At 41.5% G+C, this 19,109-nt stretch overlaps 1 protein-coding gene across 1 annotated transcript in view; it reads right to left on the bottom strand.

Moving 5' to 3' along the window:
- Nucleotides 1–19,109, bottom strand: part of THSD7A (thrombospondin type 1 domain containing 7A) — a 539,353-nt gene that overhangs the window by 63,701 nt on the left and 456,543 nt on the right. The window contains exons 14-15 of the mRNA XM_054020318.1: nt 14,743–14,937; nt 11,633–11,896 (exon numbers count right to left, since the gene is read on the bottom strand). Of these exons, the coding sequence (XP_053876293.1) occupies nt 11,633–11,896; nt 14,743–14,937 (459 nt within the window). The remainder of the gene's footprint in view (nt 1–11,632; nt 11,897–14,742; nt 14,938–19,109) is intronic.

Raw genomic sequence — 19,109 nt, 5'->3', positions numbered from 1 at the left:
CAAAGCCTTTACTCAACACCATGCTTCCCTGATCCTTCTTTTCATGTTAACTTAGACCCTCAATCTGAGCCACCTGGACTAAAGTATGGGCAGTCAATCGCCTCTAATAAAGAAATGAGCTGAGAAAATGACTGCACCGTAACTAAAGGTGGGGCAGAATTTGTGTGGGCTTACCCAAAAAAGGACAGCTTTGCTTTGTGGTTTGGGGTGGGGGGAGGAAGGTGGTCAGAAACTACTGCAAAAGGTGTTCCGTGGTCAACTTTGCAGCAAATGATTCACCCCTCCACCCCCAGGAATGTGCATAAAGGCATGAAACCTGGGTGGGACAAGTCTCTATGTGAAAGCAACGAGGAAGCCAGCACCTATCCTCCCTCCCCTAGTAGCCAGCGAGTGGAGGTGAATGGCAGGCTGGATTTGGACCTGCTGTGGGCATTACGCTAGTCACCCCTTTTAAAGGGGGTCTGGGAAGGAATTTTTCCCACACCACCAGAATTGGCTTCGGTGGAGTGTGTTTTTTTCGCCTTCCTCACAGCAGGTGTGAGGATGGACTTTTTCTGGTGAATAGAAAAGGTGGTAGGCCACATGTCGCAACTTATTTTGTAATATTGGGTGGATGTTCAGTGCAGGTACTCCATAGTGAGGGCAGCCAGTGACCAGATAAATGGGCTGGTAAAGGACTTAAAAGGAGGTACTGGATAAAGAAACAGAACGGGGGAGGGGGTTTGGGAACTTCCGTGACTGGTACGGCAGGGAGCCAACCCTCCCTCCCCCCATTCTTATAGCCCTCCTTAAGTCTCTTGCGAGGCTGGTGGATGGTAAGGTCCAAGCCATGGGTTAGCTGGGGGACCTGGATGGAAACAAAGGGGGGCCGGTGAAAGCCCCGGAGAATTGATGTGAATAAGCATGGAATTGCCTGCACTGTACACTTTATCTGCCAGATAGTCCCAGACAACTATATAATAAAGTTGCGGCCTGATTAAAACCCATAACGAGTCTCCTGTCCTTCTTGCGGTATACCCAGACAATTAGACTCTCTTTCGCTCCTCTTCTCCCTTCCCCAAAATATAAGCTGCACTGTCCTACCTGCTCGTGGCTCCCTGAGTCCTCCTCCCATTTCCGAGAAGAGACCTGTCGTACCTCTCCTGCCCACCCTAAGAAGTGCTAAATAGGGCTTCCTCTTTGCAAAGAATGGACGCTACTGGGAGCCCCAGACGCTTTAAATTGCCACCTTGGGAAGTCAGGCCGCCCGGGTAGTGGCGACCGAGCCCTGGGCCCTTTAAACTGCTGCTGGAGCCCACGGCTGCCGCTGCTACCCCTGCGGGGGGGGAGGGAGGGCACTTAGCGGTACAGGGCTGGCTCTGACCCCCCATCCCTGCCCCTTTCGCCTGAGGCCCTGCCCCTTCCAGGGGCCAGAGCCGGCCCCAACCCAGCCCCGTACTGGTAAGTCCCTATTTCTATTTTCACCCCTGGATTTATCAGTTTCCACACATTTTTTCTTATCAAGAAAACATTCAGAAGTTCCCTACATTAAAACAGACTGGGATATTCTAGTGAAATAAAGAAGGGCACAATATAAGACTCTATGCAGAACTGAGCATAGAATTTGTGTCTCCTACCTGTGTCCTCTGTTACTGAAATTTAACCAAAAATTATAACTTCATTGTCAGTGAAGTACTGTATTATTGCAAAGGAGATAACAGACTCACAAGCAAACATGGGGTTTATAAAAAGCAAATAATGCAGACAAACCTGGTAGCTTTTTTGATTGAATTACAAAATAAGTAGATAAAGATAACGTGAAATGTGTCCCATATTTAGAGTTCAGTACAGTATGTGATACAGTACCTAAAAAAACCTACCTGTACAGGAAAAAAATAGCTCAAATAAGTTTGGATATGGGCACTGTCAAATGGGTAGAACAAAAGCTGAAGAACTACGAAGATTGATGAGAAGCTGCAGTGTATATTAAGCTGGTGAGTGCTGCCCAATGGGATGCCACAGGGCTCACTGTTAGATTTGGTGTTATTTAGCATCTTTATTCATGTTCTGGAAAAAGGAGTAAACAGCACATTGAAATTCACAGATGATACTAAATTGCAAGGCTTTGTAAATTCCACAGAGGACATGAGAACTATACCATGGGACTTAAGGGAAATTGGAAATATGAGCAACACATAAAATGAGATTCAACCTCAAAAGCACTAGCTAATACACCTAGGGAAAAATAAACCAAAACACTGCAACATAAAACGCTAATGCAACACAGATATTCAATAGAAGTGACAAACATATATAGCAATTAGAGATGGAAAAGGCCTACTAAAGTTTATTTTATCCTCTTGTAAGTGCAGGAATATAGCAGTCTATTTACTAGTGGTACATAGTGGGGAAAAAAGTAAGGTTGAAGGTAGACAATAAATTAGGTAAGTCCTTAGGAAAAGGAACAGTCTCTTTCTATGTGTATGTACAGTGCCTAACACAATGGGATCCTGAAGGCACTAGTGTAAGATAAATGGTAGTAGCAGTAGTCCGGAGAAGCCTACAGTGCAAATACTTCATTTCTTGCACACCTGAAACTCCCAGTGAGGTCATTGGAGATTCTGGGTGCACAAGGAATGCAGGATTAGCTCCAATGTGATTCTCACCTGCTTCTGTCAATGCATCACATCATTAAGATAATGATAATGTAGCTCTTAAATGAAGCTGGAGAGACCTGACCACTCGTAGGATTCTGCATACAGCTTGGGGCCTTTCCACAGTAGAAGGATGTAAACACATTGGAGAGAATTCAGAGAAGAGCACCAGGATTACTGAAAGCCAAGAGACACTGATTCATGAAGAAAGAATAAAAGAACTGAAAGCAAACATGTAGGTTTGCCAACCAACAATTGAGGCAAATGATAAAGATCCACAAGTGTTTCAAGGCTGCAAACACCAAAGAGGGATTCCAAATCTGTAGTCAGAGTAACAGGATGAAATTGAGAAAAGAAAAAAAACATGCTGAATGTCAAGAACATTCTCTCAGTGGCAAAATCGATTAAGCTACAACAGCCTCTTAAGGGATGTCTCCCAAGGGTTGAATCTCTTGAATAATTGCAACTAGGCAAGACAAACCAGTTGACAACAGGTTGAGGATAAGTCTTTTCTGGTTTTTAATTCCTTTGATTCCATGAAAAATTTTAATAAAGCTTTGATGTGATATTAAACTTATTGCAATAAGAAACAATGCCAGGGGCTGTAAGTATTTTATAGTGAACATTTTAAAAACAAAGCAGTATATTTGATTATGGAAACAAACATCTCTGCCATCAATTACCGTGTATAATACGTAGACACAAGACCCTGTGCACTCAAAATGATAGTACCAAATGGAAAATTATGTGTGGCGGGGGAACCTCTTGAGAAAATTCTGAATTCCACAGCCATAGAATCGGAGGGTACATGGGGCAGTGCACAGATCTATTGTTTCAGGCTGTGTGCTAAGGAAAACACCATTGAATTGGTGTACACTCAGTTCCAATGTTTGGGTTATTTTTGCAACTATACGGCTAGAATAATAACTTAAACAAAATGAAAGCTGAGAGTCTGTAGCACAATTCAAGGGCAAGGGGTGAATTTTATGGCAAATTTAGCAGCCACAGAATTGCAGAATACATGGGGCACTGAATACAGGACAATCAGGGAACATATCATGATAGGCAGGGCTGATATTTATTAAGGTTGCCTGATACTTCCCATTTTATGACACTGTATTCAATTGCTTAAGACTTTACCAGCTCTCAGTCATTTGGGCTAAATTTTCCAAGCTTGTTGTGTACCTCAGGCTAAATTGTTCTGGAAAAGTTCAGCCAGAACAGTTCAACTATTTCCAAGAACAACGCTAGGGAAAAATACTTGGTTTTGCCCATGTAAAAAATTGCTGACAACTTTTTCTTTGAAAGCTCTAGTAACCCCATGCTTCAGAGCAGGGACTAGAATTTTAGCCTTTGTGTCAGAGATGTGCCTGTTGTCATCCCAGTGAAAATCTGTTGAAATCTGGCCACATTATAAGCCTCTGAAAAAATAGCAAGTTCAGTAGAGATTTCTTAGATTTCAGCAGCTAAATTTCCTGAAGATTCCACCTCCACTAGTCATGCTCAAGACTGGAGCTCAACAGGACTTTCCTGTAATTCTGGGATTCTGCAGGACATGCTGGGTCTGGTAGTCTGTACTGAGAGCAGAGAAACGTTCTCTCAGTGACGCTACCCTCTCCCCCCTTCCACCCCAGCATGGAGTAGGAAGCTGCCTGATTCAAATGCAGAAGGGACAAGAGGCCGACCTGTGGGAAGAGGGTAAGGAGGATTAATTTGGAACAAGGACTCTTTGGTTGAAGCCTTAGACTGGAAGCCTGTAGGGAAGGAAACTAGGACTGCCTGGGCAAGAAGACTAGATCTGGGAGCTGGGGACTGGTTGAGCAAGGAGACTGGAAGCTGGGGCAGAGAGAAAGTAGGGAACAGGGACTGAAAAGCAGTGGTGCAAGGGGAAGGATGTGAGAGGAAGACAGAGGAGAGGTGCAGGGGGAGAACTGGCACTGGTTGGGCTAAGAGACTACGACAAAGAGCTGGGGGATGGGGAGATAAAGCGATCAGTTGAGGTGACCAGGGAGGGAAATTGGGAGAAGGAGTCAAGGGAAAGGGGAATGTGGGCAGGCAGGGGGTTGGGGGAGGCCAAGACAGGGAGAGAGACACAGATGATGGAATTGCCAGATGTGGGAGTGAACTGGGACTGACTGGTCAAGGACACAGGGACCTGGAAGTCCAGAGGCGTGAGACTAGGACTTGCTGGGCAAAGATATTGGGACTGGTGAGGAGAATGGAACTGAGCTGAGGAGCCAGGGATGGGGAAAAAGAGGCCTGGGACAAGGAGAGATTAGTGGAGAGAGGGCAGAAGGGTTAACACTTTGGGAGGAAAGAGTGGAAGAGTGTGCCAACTAGAGCACACTCCCCTCCAAAGCCTGGAGCTGTAAAACCCACCGGTAAAGTGTAGAGCTGGGGGAATAATGGATTTTTCAGTTAACTGGCTATTCTGAAATTGAAAAAAGCTTAATTTATGTAGGGTCAAATCAAAAATGAAATTGTTTTGAGATTTTCAGGAAAATGAAAAAGTAAAAAAAAAAATTGTGTTTCTAAAATTTTCAGTTGAATTGTGGGCATTTTGACAAAAACAAGGGAGGACTAGATTTACAAAAGGGCTTGGGCATGAGGGAGGGAGGAGGTGACCTCCCTTATAACTTTTAGCTCAGTGGTTAGGGAATTCACCCAGGATGTGGGAGACTCTGATTTAATTTCCCCATCTGTGTGATGAGGAGAAGGGATTTAAATATGGATTTCCCACCTCTTAGGTGACTGGCCTAGCCACTGAGCTATAGAGTCACTCTCATTCTCTCTGTGTCCCAATGCATAAACACAACAGAACAGCTTCAACAAGAGAGACAGAGTGACCTACAGCAGAATATCCCAGAGTCCATATTTCCAAAACATTTTGATTTATTCAGTTCGGTGAAACTATTTGGCAAACTTGACACAAATTCACAAATAGTTTCAGGTCAACCAAAACTACATAGTTTATTTTCTGAACATGTTTTGCCCAGCTTCAGCGAAATGTCCCATTCCTCTCTAGTGCTGGTCACATAGAGGGTGACAACCAATTACTGCTATCAGTGAACTCCATTAGCTCAAGTGTAAGAGGTCTCTATGGTGGATTCTAAAGGTTCCAATCCTACTGAAGATCCATGTGGGTGTCAAAATTATGCTGCATTATGGAACTTCTGTTTATTCAGGATGCTGTGGTTTGTTTTTAACTTAGAAAATAACCTGCTAAACTATGTTAAAAGAACATTTTTAAGGTTGTCAAGTCAAGCTCTCAAAAGTTAGGCTGCCTGTTCAACATTATTCAAAGGCTGCTCTGGAGACAGAATTATTAATTTACTCACAGGATTTTCTACGGCACTCATCACTATAGTACTTGAGTGCTCCACAACATTAATGAATTCATTTTCAAGAACACCCCTATGAGATGTACAGCTATTACCACATTTTATAAATGGGGAATAGAGGAAATTAAGGTCAAAAGTATGCACTAATTTTGGGTGCGCAATGTGAGATGCCTAAGACCTGTTTTTTTCAGAGTACTTAGCATTATATAACACTTCATAATTCCAAGCACATAGGTGTCTCTAGGACTATCAAACTGGAACCTTTCTTGAGCACTGAACTGTTTTTTAAAAACTATATTATACTTTTTTTTCACCACAATAGGATGCCAGCTGTGTTGATGAGGAACCACCTTTATTCAAGAAACCAGAGAGAATCACAAAATGATACATAGCTTGGAGAGCAGCTTTTACCTCAAAGTGAGTTCTGTCACTCTTAAAGTTTGCAAAATACTTTCAGATTCTTGGATGAAAGACATTATTTATAAGTGCAAATTATTGTTATTAAAAGTAATTAACAAAACTTAAGGAGACTAAAATCAAATTAATAAAACAACCATGTAAGAGACTTGAAGGTATATGGCCCAACCATGAAAGCTGATAAGTAGGCCACATATTCCTATTAGCTGTTCCATCTTCCTGAATTAATTTACAATGAATTTGTAACGTGATGTGTATATTTTTATCCAAGTGATGCTGTTGCTGTTCTTGTGCTACCAATGTAGATATAGCTTCTTAAATTAAAAACAAGTGCTCAGCAATGTCAGCTCAAAATTGAAGACTACAACACAATGATCAAATCTTCTGAGCATGAAGGCCAAGCATGAGATCACAAATTGTTGCTGTCAAGGTTATGGGGTGAACTGCATCTGAGACTCCTTTTAGGTCCCTCTTGAGTGCACCCCCGTAGGAGACAGGCCTGGCTTACCAAACCTCACTCTGGGAGGAACCATGTAGTCCAACCACTCTCAGACTGGATCTCTGGGTCGCAGCCCTCCTTGTTTCTCTACTGTATGAACACGTCAGGTCCAACTGCATTTGGCAAGCCCTTTCACTCTGGGGACCTGTGACCAGTAAGCTGATTAAAGTGACTCAGAAGCAGCATCTTCAAAACCATTCATCCCTCCAGAGGTACAAAATACACAGAGCAAGGGGTAAAAACAATAAAATCTTTCATTGCAAGTTTTATTAGTTCCCCTCAGCCAACCTAACTCCCATCTCTGGCTGGGAGAAACAGAGAGCATGCTGCAAGCAGGACAATCTAGTTTGTGTGTGATCCCTGACCAGCTTTGCAGCTTCCACCAACACTCTTTGCACAGCGTCTGGCCACTCAATCCTCACCCTTTTCTAGACTGGGGGGCGGGAGGGAGTGTCCTCTGATGTCTTATTGTTCCCTTCTCTTTTCAGCGTTGGCAAAGCAGCAGTGTTACCAGGATTGAGGCCAGAAGTTGCCTCATTACTGCTATAAACCTGGCTGTTATGTTTGTGTGTTTGTTGGGATGCTTCTTTTTTAGGCATTGTTTTACTTTTCCTGCTTGATTTTCCTCTAACAACTCATTTTGGTCTAATTCCATAGAAAGAAATCCATCATAAGCAAAAACATCATATTTATAAAAAATACAGATATTTCCTACCTTGTCACAGTTGCCAGAAGACTTACTAAGGTGTTTTACATGTTAAAGAGCCATTGTCAACTTGAAATATCACATTTCTGAATAATTCTTTTTAGCCAACTATATTTACAAGTAATTCCCTACAATTATCATAACTAAAAGAAGCCAGAGAAAAATATTTGAACCTCAGTATATTACTCTGCGCATTTGACAGCACACTAGGAATAGTCAGTTTCATTATTTCATTGAGAGTCATTTTCACTTCCTGCACTAGCATGTTCACTATGGAACACTGGTTGGGGATGGAGGGGCTCACATACATGCTCCTCCCCAGATGCAGCAGAGAGCTACTGTTGATTCTAAATGTGGGGGCAAGAGGAGCAGAGAAGTAACAGATTCTGGGAACAGGGTGGTGGTAGAGAGGCTCCCCCACCTAAGTCCCTAGATGGCCTTTGCATGTTGTTAGGAGGTAATGTCAGCATGGGGTAGCAAAGGGCATCTTCTGCTAGCACAGGAACTGGGGTAATGGAAACAGGAAGGGTGCGATCAGATAGTTTCTCTCTGGAACACTTTCATAGTTCCCAGGGAGCAGTGGGTGGCAGGTTCAATGTGGGGAAGAAGGAAAGATGTCTCTACTCCCTGTGAGTCTTGTGAGGACTTCCTTCCCCCGACCCGCACCCTCCCAGGCCTACTCCAGAGCTCCACACACTCATGGAGGAGTACTAGGAGGTGAACACTTCCCACTGCAGAGAGCTTTATGGGCTAAGACAGGGGAAGTGTGATCTTCCCTCCTTGGGATCATGGAGGAGTCCCAGGGAGCAGCTGTAGCCTGGCTATGAAAAATGTGGGTAGGGATGGACCTGGAACAGAGATCTTGATTCATAGAATCCTGCAGAAAATCTGCAGCCCAACCAGGGGAGAGTGGGGAAAGGGTGGGTTTGTTTTTACTCCCCAGAACATGGACAAGTCCCAGCTACTGCCCAAATGGGGATGAAGTAGGCAGGGACCAGGAAGGACTCCTGTGAGCAGCTGCTGCTGAGACTGAGTGGGGAACTTCACACTTGGAGAACACGGAGTTGTATATCTGCTTCCTGGGACCTGGAAAGGGTGGTTGAAAGTGGAAGCACTCCTGTTTCTGCTTCCACGGCCAATGAAAAGGAAGAGGCTGGTAGGCAGTGAGTGCACAAAGAGAAGGGGCAGTAGGGGCAAAAGAGATGACTTCAGTTCATTTGTTATCGTGCCTCTTGGGCTTGACTCGCAATCCACTATCAAAAAGCCCTTTAAAAGAACAAGGAAACAGTAAAACAAGTGTAAACATTGAAAAAAAAAAATCCCAAAACCTCTGCTCATGCTACTGAAATGCTGCACTACTAGAAAATGGAAATATCTGAAACTAGTCAATTTCTAAAAATTCAAGAAGAGGATTTCCGAATAAGAATATTTTGGGCACTGGTCTTACACCGCACTGTGAAGCACAGAGGGGAAGAAGAAAAAGTATGAGCAACAGAGGCAGGGCACATTGACAAAGGCTCTCCCCCCCCCCAAGGCATACGGGCAAAGGACTATGGGTGGTGTATGGAGGGGAGTTGAGTCAGTGGTGGGCCGATTTAAGTCAAATCCTGCCCCCACTTCACCCAAACATAGTGAAGAACAAAGAGTTATTCCTGGTCTTTACCAAGATTGATCGAAGAGCCTAACTTCAAGCAACTGCTAGTGCATAAAGTTCTGAGGTAGCTTCCCCTTTTGTACCAGAGCAGCAAGTCCCGATTTCTGCAAGTGCAGGGTTGGGACCTTTCCCTGCACTAGAGACAGCTGAATACCATCCTCTTCTGTCCCTTTCTTTGCCAGTTATATCAATTACATTTCCCAGCATTCATTGCATCTACAGATTATAGAATAGCTCCTGCATCCTGTGCAAATTTTCTTTTTTAACAGTTTACAGACAACTTGACAATATCCATCCTTCAATTCAATGATTATTGGCATGAGACCCCTCTGGCTTCTCCTGGACTCAAGATCTTTTATTGTTTTATATTTTACACTGAATAAGGTCTCTAGAGGTTCAGAGGTTTTTTTACGTTTTAAGAATACCTACTTCTTAGGTTGGGTTTCTCAAGCTCTCTCAGCTCTAATTAACAGATCAGAAATAAACACACAGATCTGTGAAAATATTTTGCAGGGTCACAGATGATGATGAAAATAAATCATCAACTAGTGACTTGCTATGCATAACAGCCACAACAAATTAAAAACGTGACCTAACACATCAGTAGCAAAGTAGAAAATGGAAGAATTGCACTGAGGTTAAGTCTCAATTTTATAATTTTCTAAAGATGGCTTCATGGTCAATTAAATGCTACTTCTCTCCCTCCTTAGTAAACAGACAGAAACATTCAGATAATTGGAACTAATGTGAGGAGAAGCTGAGTGCTTCCAGCAAAGTGCCAAGTGCTCTCAACTCTTTTTTAATTCAAAGAGAATTAAAAGCACTCAGAACCCACCAGGCTCAAGCATCTCCATTTGCCACATTTTTGCCTGACATAGTCAGGAGTTTATAATTTATCATGGGTGAAGTTTGACACAGGAAGGCATACAAATAATTATAATCCCTTTCATTCATTTAATTTTGTTGATTGGCTATTTTAAGTATCTTTCAGTAATTAAATCTATGATATTTTTGATAGCCCAGTTCTACTGTACAAACCAGAATACACAGCATAAATTCAACCAGTGTTGACATTCAAATGAAACGGTATACTGACATTCAATCTACGGGATTTATATCACTAGAATGTATATAATCCCACACTTAAATGTAGAACAAAGTACTCTTTAGCCAATGTAAATCAATATTGATCCATTGAAGTCATGAAGTCTGATTTACACCAGTTCAGGATCTGGTCATAACATTACACGTGTACAGACCCTAGGCCAGCAACCATTTTGGAACAAATCCTGCCCTTGCCACACATTCAAGTGGGCAATGTGCAAAGCAAGCAAGATACAGGAAGTCTGTGCCCCATAATGCTCTGTCTGTGACAATGAGATGTGCAGGGAAAGGCGCAGTGTGTGATGTGGCTAGTGGATGTACAGTTAAGCATAGCCACCTGATAAACTCCCTGTGAAGGGAAGTGAGTAGGGCATTTGGCTCTTTAGGAGATTACTACTATTTTAAGGCTCTGTAGTCAGGGGAAAGAATTGCATTCTTTGCAGAGCACTTTTGCACTAAGTCTTATTTGTTGCGTATTTGGCCCTTTGTAAACATTCCTCAATGCAAATTAAAGTTGCGGTTGTACATAAAATGAAATTGGCAAACTTTTAAGATATACTTGACTATATCAGATAAAGCCCAACTGATATCTGGTAATTCAACATAATTTTTCTTGTAAACATTACAGGGTAGAACTTCAGAGTTATGAACACCAGAATTACAAACTGACCGGTCAACCGCACACCTCATTTGGAACCGAAAGTACGCGATCAGGCAGCAGCAGAGACCAAAAAAAGAAAAGAAAAAGCAAATACAGTACAGTACTGTGTTAAATATAAATTACTAAAATATAAAGGGAAAGTTTAAAAAAAGATTTGACAAGGTAAGGAAACTGCTTCTGTGCTTGTTTCATTTAAATTAAGATGGTTAAAAGCAGCATTTTTCTTCTGCATAGTAAAATTTCAAAACGGTATTAAGTCAATGTTCAGTTGTAAACTTTGGAAAGAACAACCATAACATTTTGTTCAGTTACCTCCATTCCCAAGGTGTTCGCAACTCTGAGGTTTTATTGTATTGTAACAGTCACTAATCCTGGAAGCTTAGTTACTTTATGAGTTGGAACAAGTTTTCTCAGGTCATTGAGTGTTACTCAATGTATGTTTGGTTAGGAGATACCTCTGGGCAACATTACATGTTCCACAGCAGTTTCCTGTACTCTGTCAAACCAATAAATATTTGTTTCCTAATTCTGTCTGTACCTATGACCAACAGAGTCTCAAGAGTTACATTTAAAGAAAACAACAAATAAATGAAGAAAGAAAAGGTGTCTCTAAATACCGTGACTGTTGCATCGTGCTGTTTCCACGAGCCGACTGTTTTGATCATAGCATGCCATGGCCTGGTAACGATAGCCTTGCCCACATTCCTTGATATCTCCTTGTACTTTCATTCCAAGTAATACTTCCACTTTGCCCTCTGGTAAAATGCAGTCTGACCAGTTCCCCACAGGCTGAGCGTTGTACTTGTCACAAGGACAAAATTGAGTCTCGATCAGAGGATACAACTGGGAATTTTTGCACTTGTCCCTCTTCTTACTTTTTCCTGCAGGGAGAAAATAATTGTCCAGAAAGCACTGTCTATCACTGTACACAAAAGCAGGTAATTTTATTAATGATGCCACTAAAAATAGGCTGCTCCCCCCCCCCAATTCATCAGTGTTGTGCAATTTAATAGTTATTATGTCATACTCATTCCATGGACAACATGTGCAAGGTGGTTTTTCTGGTTTTTTTTTTAAATTTTCTTTTGGTATCAAGGGGGAAAGAGCCACTGTCTGCTTCTGTTACACTATTTCAAATTATCAAAATCCTCACATTTTATCACGTTATTGCACCATTAGTTAAGAATCACTCTTCTTGCCCTCTGATGTAATAAGCTCCTTCTTTTTATTAATTCCAGAACATTGCTGCATTTTTTCAAATCTCTTCTAGCAGCTCATTTATTCTCAACTATTTAGCCACCCATTTTCTCCTATTTGCATTTTTTAATCTTCTCTGTAAAGTTTGTTTTTGTTTAATTTTTTTGTTATTTGCTCATATCTCATTTGATTGTCCCAGTTTTAGAAACTAAAGAGCCTTGGCAAAATCATTTTGTAAAGTAATTATCTGTCAATTAGATGATAATATAAATGAATACGCTGCACTATTTTCCTTGTCTTTCAAACATGTTACTAACAGAAACACTAAAAGCACTAGGCAGGACATTATAGCACACAGTAATTACACTAAATACTGTTTTAGTGTAGTACAGGGACAATGTACTGTAGTAAGGGGATTTCTCATTTGGCGGCTTCATACTGAAAATGTGTGAGTTAATCCCTCTTTCTCCGCATCTTTTCCCCATGAATAATTAGGGCCTTTATTCTCAGCTGTGCAGAGTGGGTTGGATAAGTTTGCAATATAGAAGAATTGATTCACCAAGGGCCAAACCATCCCCCCAGCACCAAGTCTGAGTAGCTGAACTTGGCATAGGGAGATCCACAGGGACCTGTCAATGCCAAGGCTGGTTGGCAGTTCTGTTTTTCTAGTTTCTTGTTTCTGGCTTTAAGGTAAATTTCTAGCCATTTTCTTTGTGGAAGTAACACTGATGTAAATTGTTCACCAGAATTATAAGACGGTTCCTGCCAGTCTTCCTGAAGTTCGAGAGTTATTTGCAGTCCCTCCTACAGCCACCCATGCGTGGACCTTTGGGACACATGACACTTATGGCTGTAGGCCTTCTGATTTTCGATGGTTCCTATCACAATGGAGGGTGCTGGTGCCTACGTTGCTATTGAGCACCCTCCCCTTCTGGCTTAGTGAGTCCCAGCTTAGCTAACGCCACCATGGGGCAGAGAATGTGGCTTCCAGCCACAAAAGGGGAATGCTTGATAACATAAGAGAAAGCTTGATGTAATGGATTAAACACATGACTGTGTGTATTAAGACTCACGCATTGACATTGACTCAATCCAGGGAATTACATCAGTCATTTAACCTTTTCTCTTTAGTTTCCCCTCCTGACAATGAAAGTACTCCTTACCTACTTAACTGAGCTGTTATGATGACTGATTAGTTAATAGAACAGGAGTACTTGTGGCACCTTAGAGACTAACAAATTGATTTGAGCATAAGCTTTCGTGGGCTACAGCCCACTTCTTCGGATGCACAGAATGGAACATATACTGAGGAGATATATATAGACATACAGAGAGCATGAAAAGGTGGGAGTTGTCTTACCAACTCTGAGAGGCCAATTAAGTAAGAGGAAAAAACTTTTGAAGTGATAATCAAGATAGCCCAAGTTTCAAACTGTCTGTACGGGGCTATCTTGATTATCACTTCAAAAGTTTTTTCCTCTTACTTAATTGGCCTCTCAGAGTTGGTAAGACAACTCCCAACTTTTCATGCTCTCTCTATGTGTATATATATTTCCTCAATATACATTCCATTCTACGCATCCGAAGAAGCGGGCTGTAGCCCAGGAAAGTTTATGCTCAAGTAAATTTGTTAGTCTCTAAGGTGCCACAAGTACTTCTGTTCTTTTTGTGGATACAGACTAACACGGCTTCTACTCTGAAACCTGATTAGTTAATGTTTGTGCAAATTTTTAGTCACAATGAAATTTCAACAAAAAGCAGGAAAAAGTGTTTGTAAAAATGTTCATGAAAAACATTTTGTAACCATCTGTAATACCCAGAAAAACCTCCAGTTTTTGCTGGGCTAGCAACCCCCAAGGACTCTGATTTACCTTGTGTTTGTTCTGTACATAGCATAATGGGGTGTCAACTCCCGTGACAACCTTCGGGCACTAATGCAGTGAAAATAGTAAACAATAATGACAGCAGATCTGTGACAATTGAGGCATTTGGAAACAGGATGTAAAATTACCTTTTGGAAAATGGTCAATAATTCAATGATTATGCTCATTTTGGCTGGAGGGGATGATTTAGGGGCTGAACAAAAGTTCATGGAAGGACTGCCATTGACTTCCATGGGCCTGAACCAGGCCCCAGTAGGTTAACACATTGCTTTAAATATTTCAACTCTGTGGAACCTCAGGTAGTGTTGACTCAGCCCTTCAAAAAGATAAATGGTCTACTATGCAGTTTATTGTGTATCAATCTTGTAGAAGAGACCATGATTTCATCGGTAATTCCATGTTACTTCTCTTATGACCTAGAGTTTTCTGTAGTGTTCTTTACTGATATTTTTCCCCCTCAAACCCTGCAGTATTGTGTAGTGCACGCCAATTATCTGCCTGGTTGTTGCCCTAGACGTCAGAGCTGCCTGCTTGTCAATGATGTATGCATTTGGGTATCCTTCAGACTGACGGGCACTGTACAAGTTTAAAATAAAATAAATACTACCTAATAATAAACAGTGTTGCAGTATCCCTTTGACTCTTACCAACAAGAGAGCGCTTTCTCGTCCTGACTGCTCCACAGTCCCCATTGCAGGAAGAAAACTTTGACCAGATTGTGAACTGACAGTCATCTTGGCAAGGAATCTGGCAGGCCTGTGTTAATGTTGGTAAAGGGCCTGCATATTTAAGGCACTCACTGATGTCAGCCGGTCCTCCATCTTGTCTACGACAAGTAATTGCTGGAAACAAATATGTTTGGAGTTTATAAAGAACTGTCAGGCTTATAACTAGTCTAGAACAGTGGTTTTCAACCAGAAGTACATGTACTCCTGTGGGTATGCAGAGGTCTTCCAGGGAGTACATCCACTCATCTAGATATTTGCCTAGTTTTACAACAGGCTACATAAAAAGCACTGGTGAAGTCAGAATAAACTAAAATTTCATACAACTTGTTTATACTGCTCTGTCTACTATACACTGAAATGTAAGTACAATATTTATATTCCATTTGATTTACTTTACCATATAAATAAAGGGAGAACTTAAGCAATTTTTCAGTAATAGCGTACTGTGACACTTTTGTATTTTTGTGTCTGATTTTGTAAGCAAGTAGTTTTTAAGTGAGGTGAAACTTGGGGGTACACAAGAGATATTTGACTCCTGAAAGGGGTACAATAGTTTGGAAAGGTTGAGAGCCTCTGATCTATAATATAGCAATTAGTCAGGAATGCCCACATTTCAGACAACATTCTGCTACTAAATATTAGATAAACCCAGAACAGCTATGTGTAACACAACGGCCTAATATTTACAGATGTTTGTACATTACTGCTAAATATGTAGATCTGAAATTTCTGAGATGCTTTATTCTATTTAAATTATTTCTTTATTGATGTTTACCGACAATAAAATATTAAAAGGCAACCTCAAATATGATATAATATTACAGCAGTAAGCCTGTTAGGAATTGCCATCCCTCATAGATTTTCACATAATCAAGTTATGCTAGACATTTCCTTTCGAGATGCACCCAAACTTAGATACCACAGTATGTGGGCAATATAAGAAAATGAACAGAATTCATGGATTCCAAGACCAAAAAACACCACTGTGATCATCTAGTCTGACCTTCTGTATAACACAGGGTAATAGAGCTTCCCCAAAATAATTCCTATAGCAGAGTAGAGCTTTTAGAAAAAACATCCAATCTTGATTTAAAAATTGTCAGGACAGAAAATGCAGCATGACCCTTCGTAAATTGTTCCAATGTTTAATTATTCCATATTCTTAAAAATATCCACCCTATTTCCAGTCTGAATTTGTCTAGCTTCAACTTCCAGCCATTGAATCATATTATATACTTCTCTACTAGACTCAAGAGCCCATTTTAGAATTTTTGTTCCCTTACAAATTTTGTACTTACAAATTGTGACCGTCACCCCTTAACTTTCTCATTGTTAAGCTAAAAAAACTGAGCTACTTGAAGTTATCACTGTAAGGCATGTTTTCTCATCTTTGAATCATTCTCATGGCCCTTCTCCGAACCATCTTCAATTTATCAAATTCCATTCTTCTTGAACTATGGGCACAGAACTGTACACAGTATTCCAGCGCAGTCGCACCAGTGCCAAATATAGAGGTAAAATAACCCAACTCCTACTCGAAATTCCACTGTTTGTGCATCCCAGGATTGCATTCACTCTTTTGGCTACAATGCCAAACTGGGAGCTTATGTTCAGCTGATGATCCACTACGACCCTCAAATCTACATTAGTTGTTCCTAGATGTACACATTTACGTTCAGCAATGTCAAAATACATGTTGTTTGCTTGTGTCCAGCTTACAAAGCAATCCAGATCACTCGATCTATGACCTGTCCTCTTCATTATTTACCACTCCCCCAATTTTTGTTGTCTGCAAACTTTATCAGTGTTGATTTTATGTTTTCTTCAAGGTCGTTGATAAAAAATGTTTAATAGCATAGGGCCAAGAATCAAACCCTGTGGGCATGGGTGGCCAGTGACCCGGCCGTTGCAGGACGTTAGCCCCTGGCCACTCCCCTTCTGCCCCTCCCTCCTCCACAGGAGCCCAGAGCACCCTACCTGCAGCCTCCGGCACAAGCGCCAAGTGGCAAGGCCCCAGCCCCAGTGCTCTGGGCAGTGCGGCCAGTCCTGGTGTGCTGGGCAGCAGTGCTCCTGGCCCTGGTGCTCGGGTGGCGAGGCTGGCCCCAGTGCGCCAGACGGCAGTGGTCCTGGCCACAGGGATCCTGGCAGCCAGGTGAGACGGCCTGCCCCGGTGCTCTGGGGCCAGGGCCCCAGGACCAGCGGCCCTGACTCCCTGTGTGAGGCAGGCCAGCCAGCCCGGGCCAGCCAACCAAGGCAGAGCACTCTGGGAACCGCAGGAGGGGTCCTGGCCTGGCCTGGAGTGTGGGCGGGGCCATGCTAGGCTGTTTGGGAATGCACAGCCTACCCCTGCCTGCAATACCTGCTACCCATACCTGTGGGCATAGGTGCTGGAACTAAGGGTGCTGCCGCACCCTTTGACTTGACATAGTTTCCATTACATACAGGGTTTACAGTTTGGTTCAATGGCTCTCAGCGATTCCACTATAAAAATTGTTCCAGCACTCTGCCTGCAGGGTCCCATTGGGGGAATCCCTGTAGGATCCCACCCATTGAAAACTACCACGTTTGAAGATGGGTTTCAATACAACACATTACTGAGAAGGATAAACACAAAGTAAGGATCCAGCTCTGGGTTCTGATTCTGAGACCTGCAAAGTTTGGAGTGATTAGAATGAGTCATTGACTCCTCAGACATGTATTGTAACATTGTTGCCTGACAACTTACGACAAGCTTTGGCCTTGAACAATGGTTGGTGTAAAACACATTAGCTGTTCGAGGAGTGTGAGATGGGTGTACAAACATTTTACAGCAGGGTAACAGTATGTTGGAACTAACATTTTGTACTTAAAAAAATCTGTATTGTTTTGATTAATTACATGCAAAAAAGGGAAATTTCAGATGTCCCAAAAAGAAATTCCTGGGACACCAGAACATGATATCGAAAACCAGCTCTATCTCCTTGAGAGAGTATGTATGGCAACTTTATATACAACCTCTGCACTGTATCTCCTTTTCAGAATTGCTGAATGCCACTTCTTTATCACTGCCTTTTCCATCTGAATTTAAACAGGTATATCACATGCAAACATCCAATTTACTATTATGTGTTGATAGAATTATAGCATTAGTCTAAATACAGTAACCATAATCAAATACATCTTACTTCCTTTTATCCCAAAATAATTCCAGTATTATTATGAGTTAATTCTGTTGAAAACATGTAGTTGTGTTGTTTTCAATGGGAACAATGGCATGTTAATGTTTCTTGGTTTATGATAGCACACAATATGGCACAATATCTCATAACTGCACAAGTAATTTGGGTTACCAATTGATAGTAGTAACATAGCATATAAACAGAATACAGTCCAGTAAAAATGTGAAGAAATAACAGAAAGCGTTATATGACATTTTACTGAATAATTCAGCAGCAATGTTTTCATGCTACTGACAACAATGGTTTTACTGGAGTGTGAATTGAAAAAAAAACCTTCAATTTTGCTGCACAAAGTATGGCATAATTATGTTCAGCTGCTGACAGGGAACCATAAATAGTTTTAGATGCAAAGTTTCTAAAGCAGTAAAAGTACCTATGAGAAACTAGTTCCTTCGAGAAGAAAAGGAAGGAATAAACACTTGGAAAATAAACCATTCGGTCTTGCCTAATATATCTTTAGATTCTTATAAAAACAAAAACAACAACAAGAAGAAATCACAGTACTGCTTTGGTAAGATGGCTTACGAAAGAAACAATAGACCATATTTAAAATGCCCTTGACTATTCAACTAGAAATTCGTATCTCTATAAATTATGAGTATTTTGTTTTTAATTTAAATTTAGAGTGGTGTTATTTTATTTTTCCTGAGACCATACAATAAAATTTAAGTTTCTGACTGATAATTCAGTACTACCTTAAAATATTATTAGAAGACTCTAAATGAAAAAAAAAAATGGGCTGAATCTTGAGCTGCACTGAGCTTCTGGCAAGGTGCTGCTTCAGGGGGAACAGAGGAGAATAATAATGAAAAGCTGCTGTAAGCAACCTTTACAATTCCCCTTGATCCTTGGCTCAACTAGGGGATTTAAACAACCACTCTTGACATAAACAGAGTCAGTACTGCTCTGAGCTGTGCTGACTAGTCGTCTACTGACTTTTATGCTATCCAAGGATTACTCTCTGCTTCTTCAGGCATTAGTTTGCTCATTTTTGATGCACTTAGTTGTCTCTCTCACACACCATTTTCCTCTTTGAAGGAAACAGTGTGAGGTTGATGAGGTCTTGTG

The sequence above is a fragment of the Malaclemys terrapin genome, chromosome 2 (genome assembly GCF_027887155.1).
Source record: "Malaclemys terrapin pileata isolate rMalTer1 chromosome 2, rMalTer1.hap1, whole genome shotgun sequence".
NCBI lineage: Eukaryota > Metazoa > Chordata > Testudines > Emydidae > Malaclemys > Malaclemys terrapin.
This window is presented reverse-complemented; position numbering and strand designations above follow the sequence as displayed.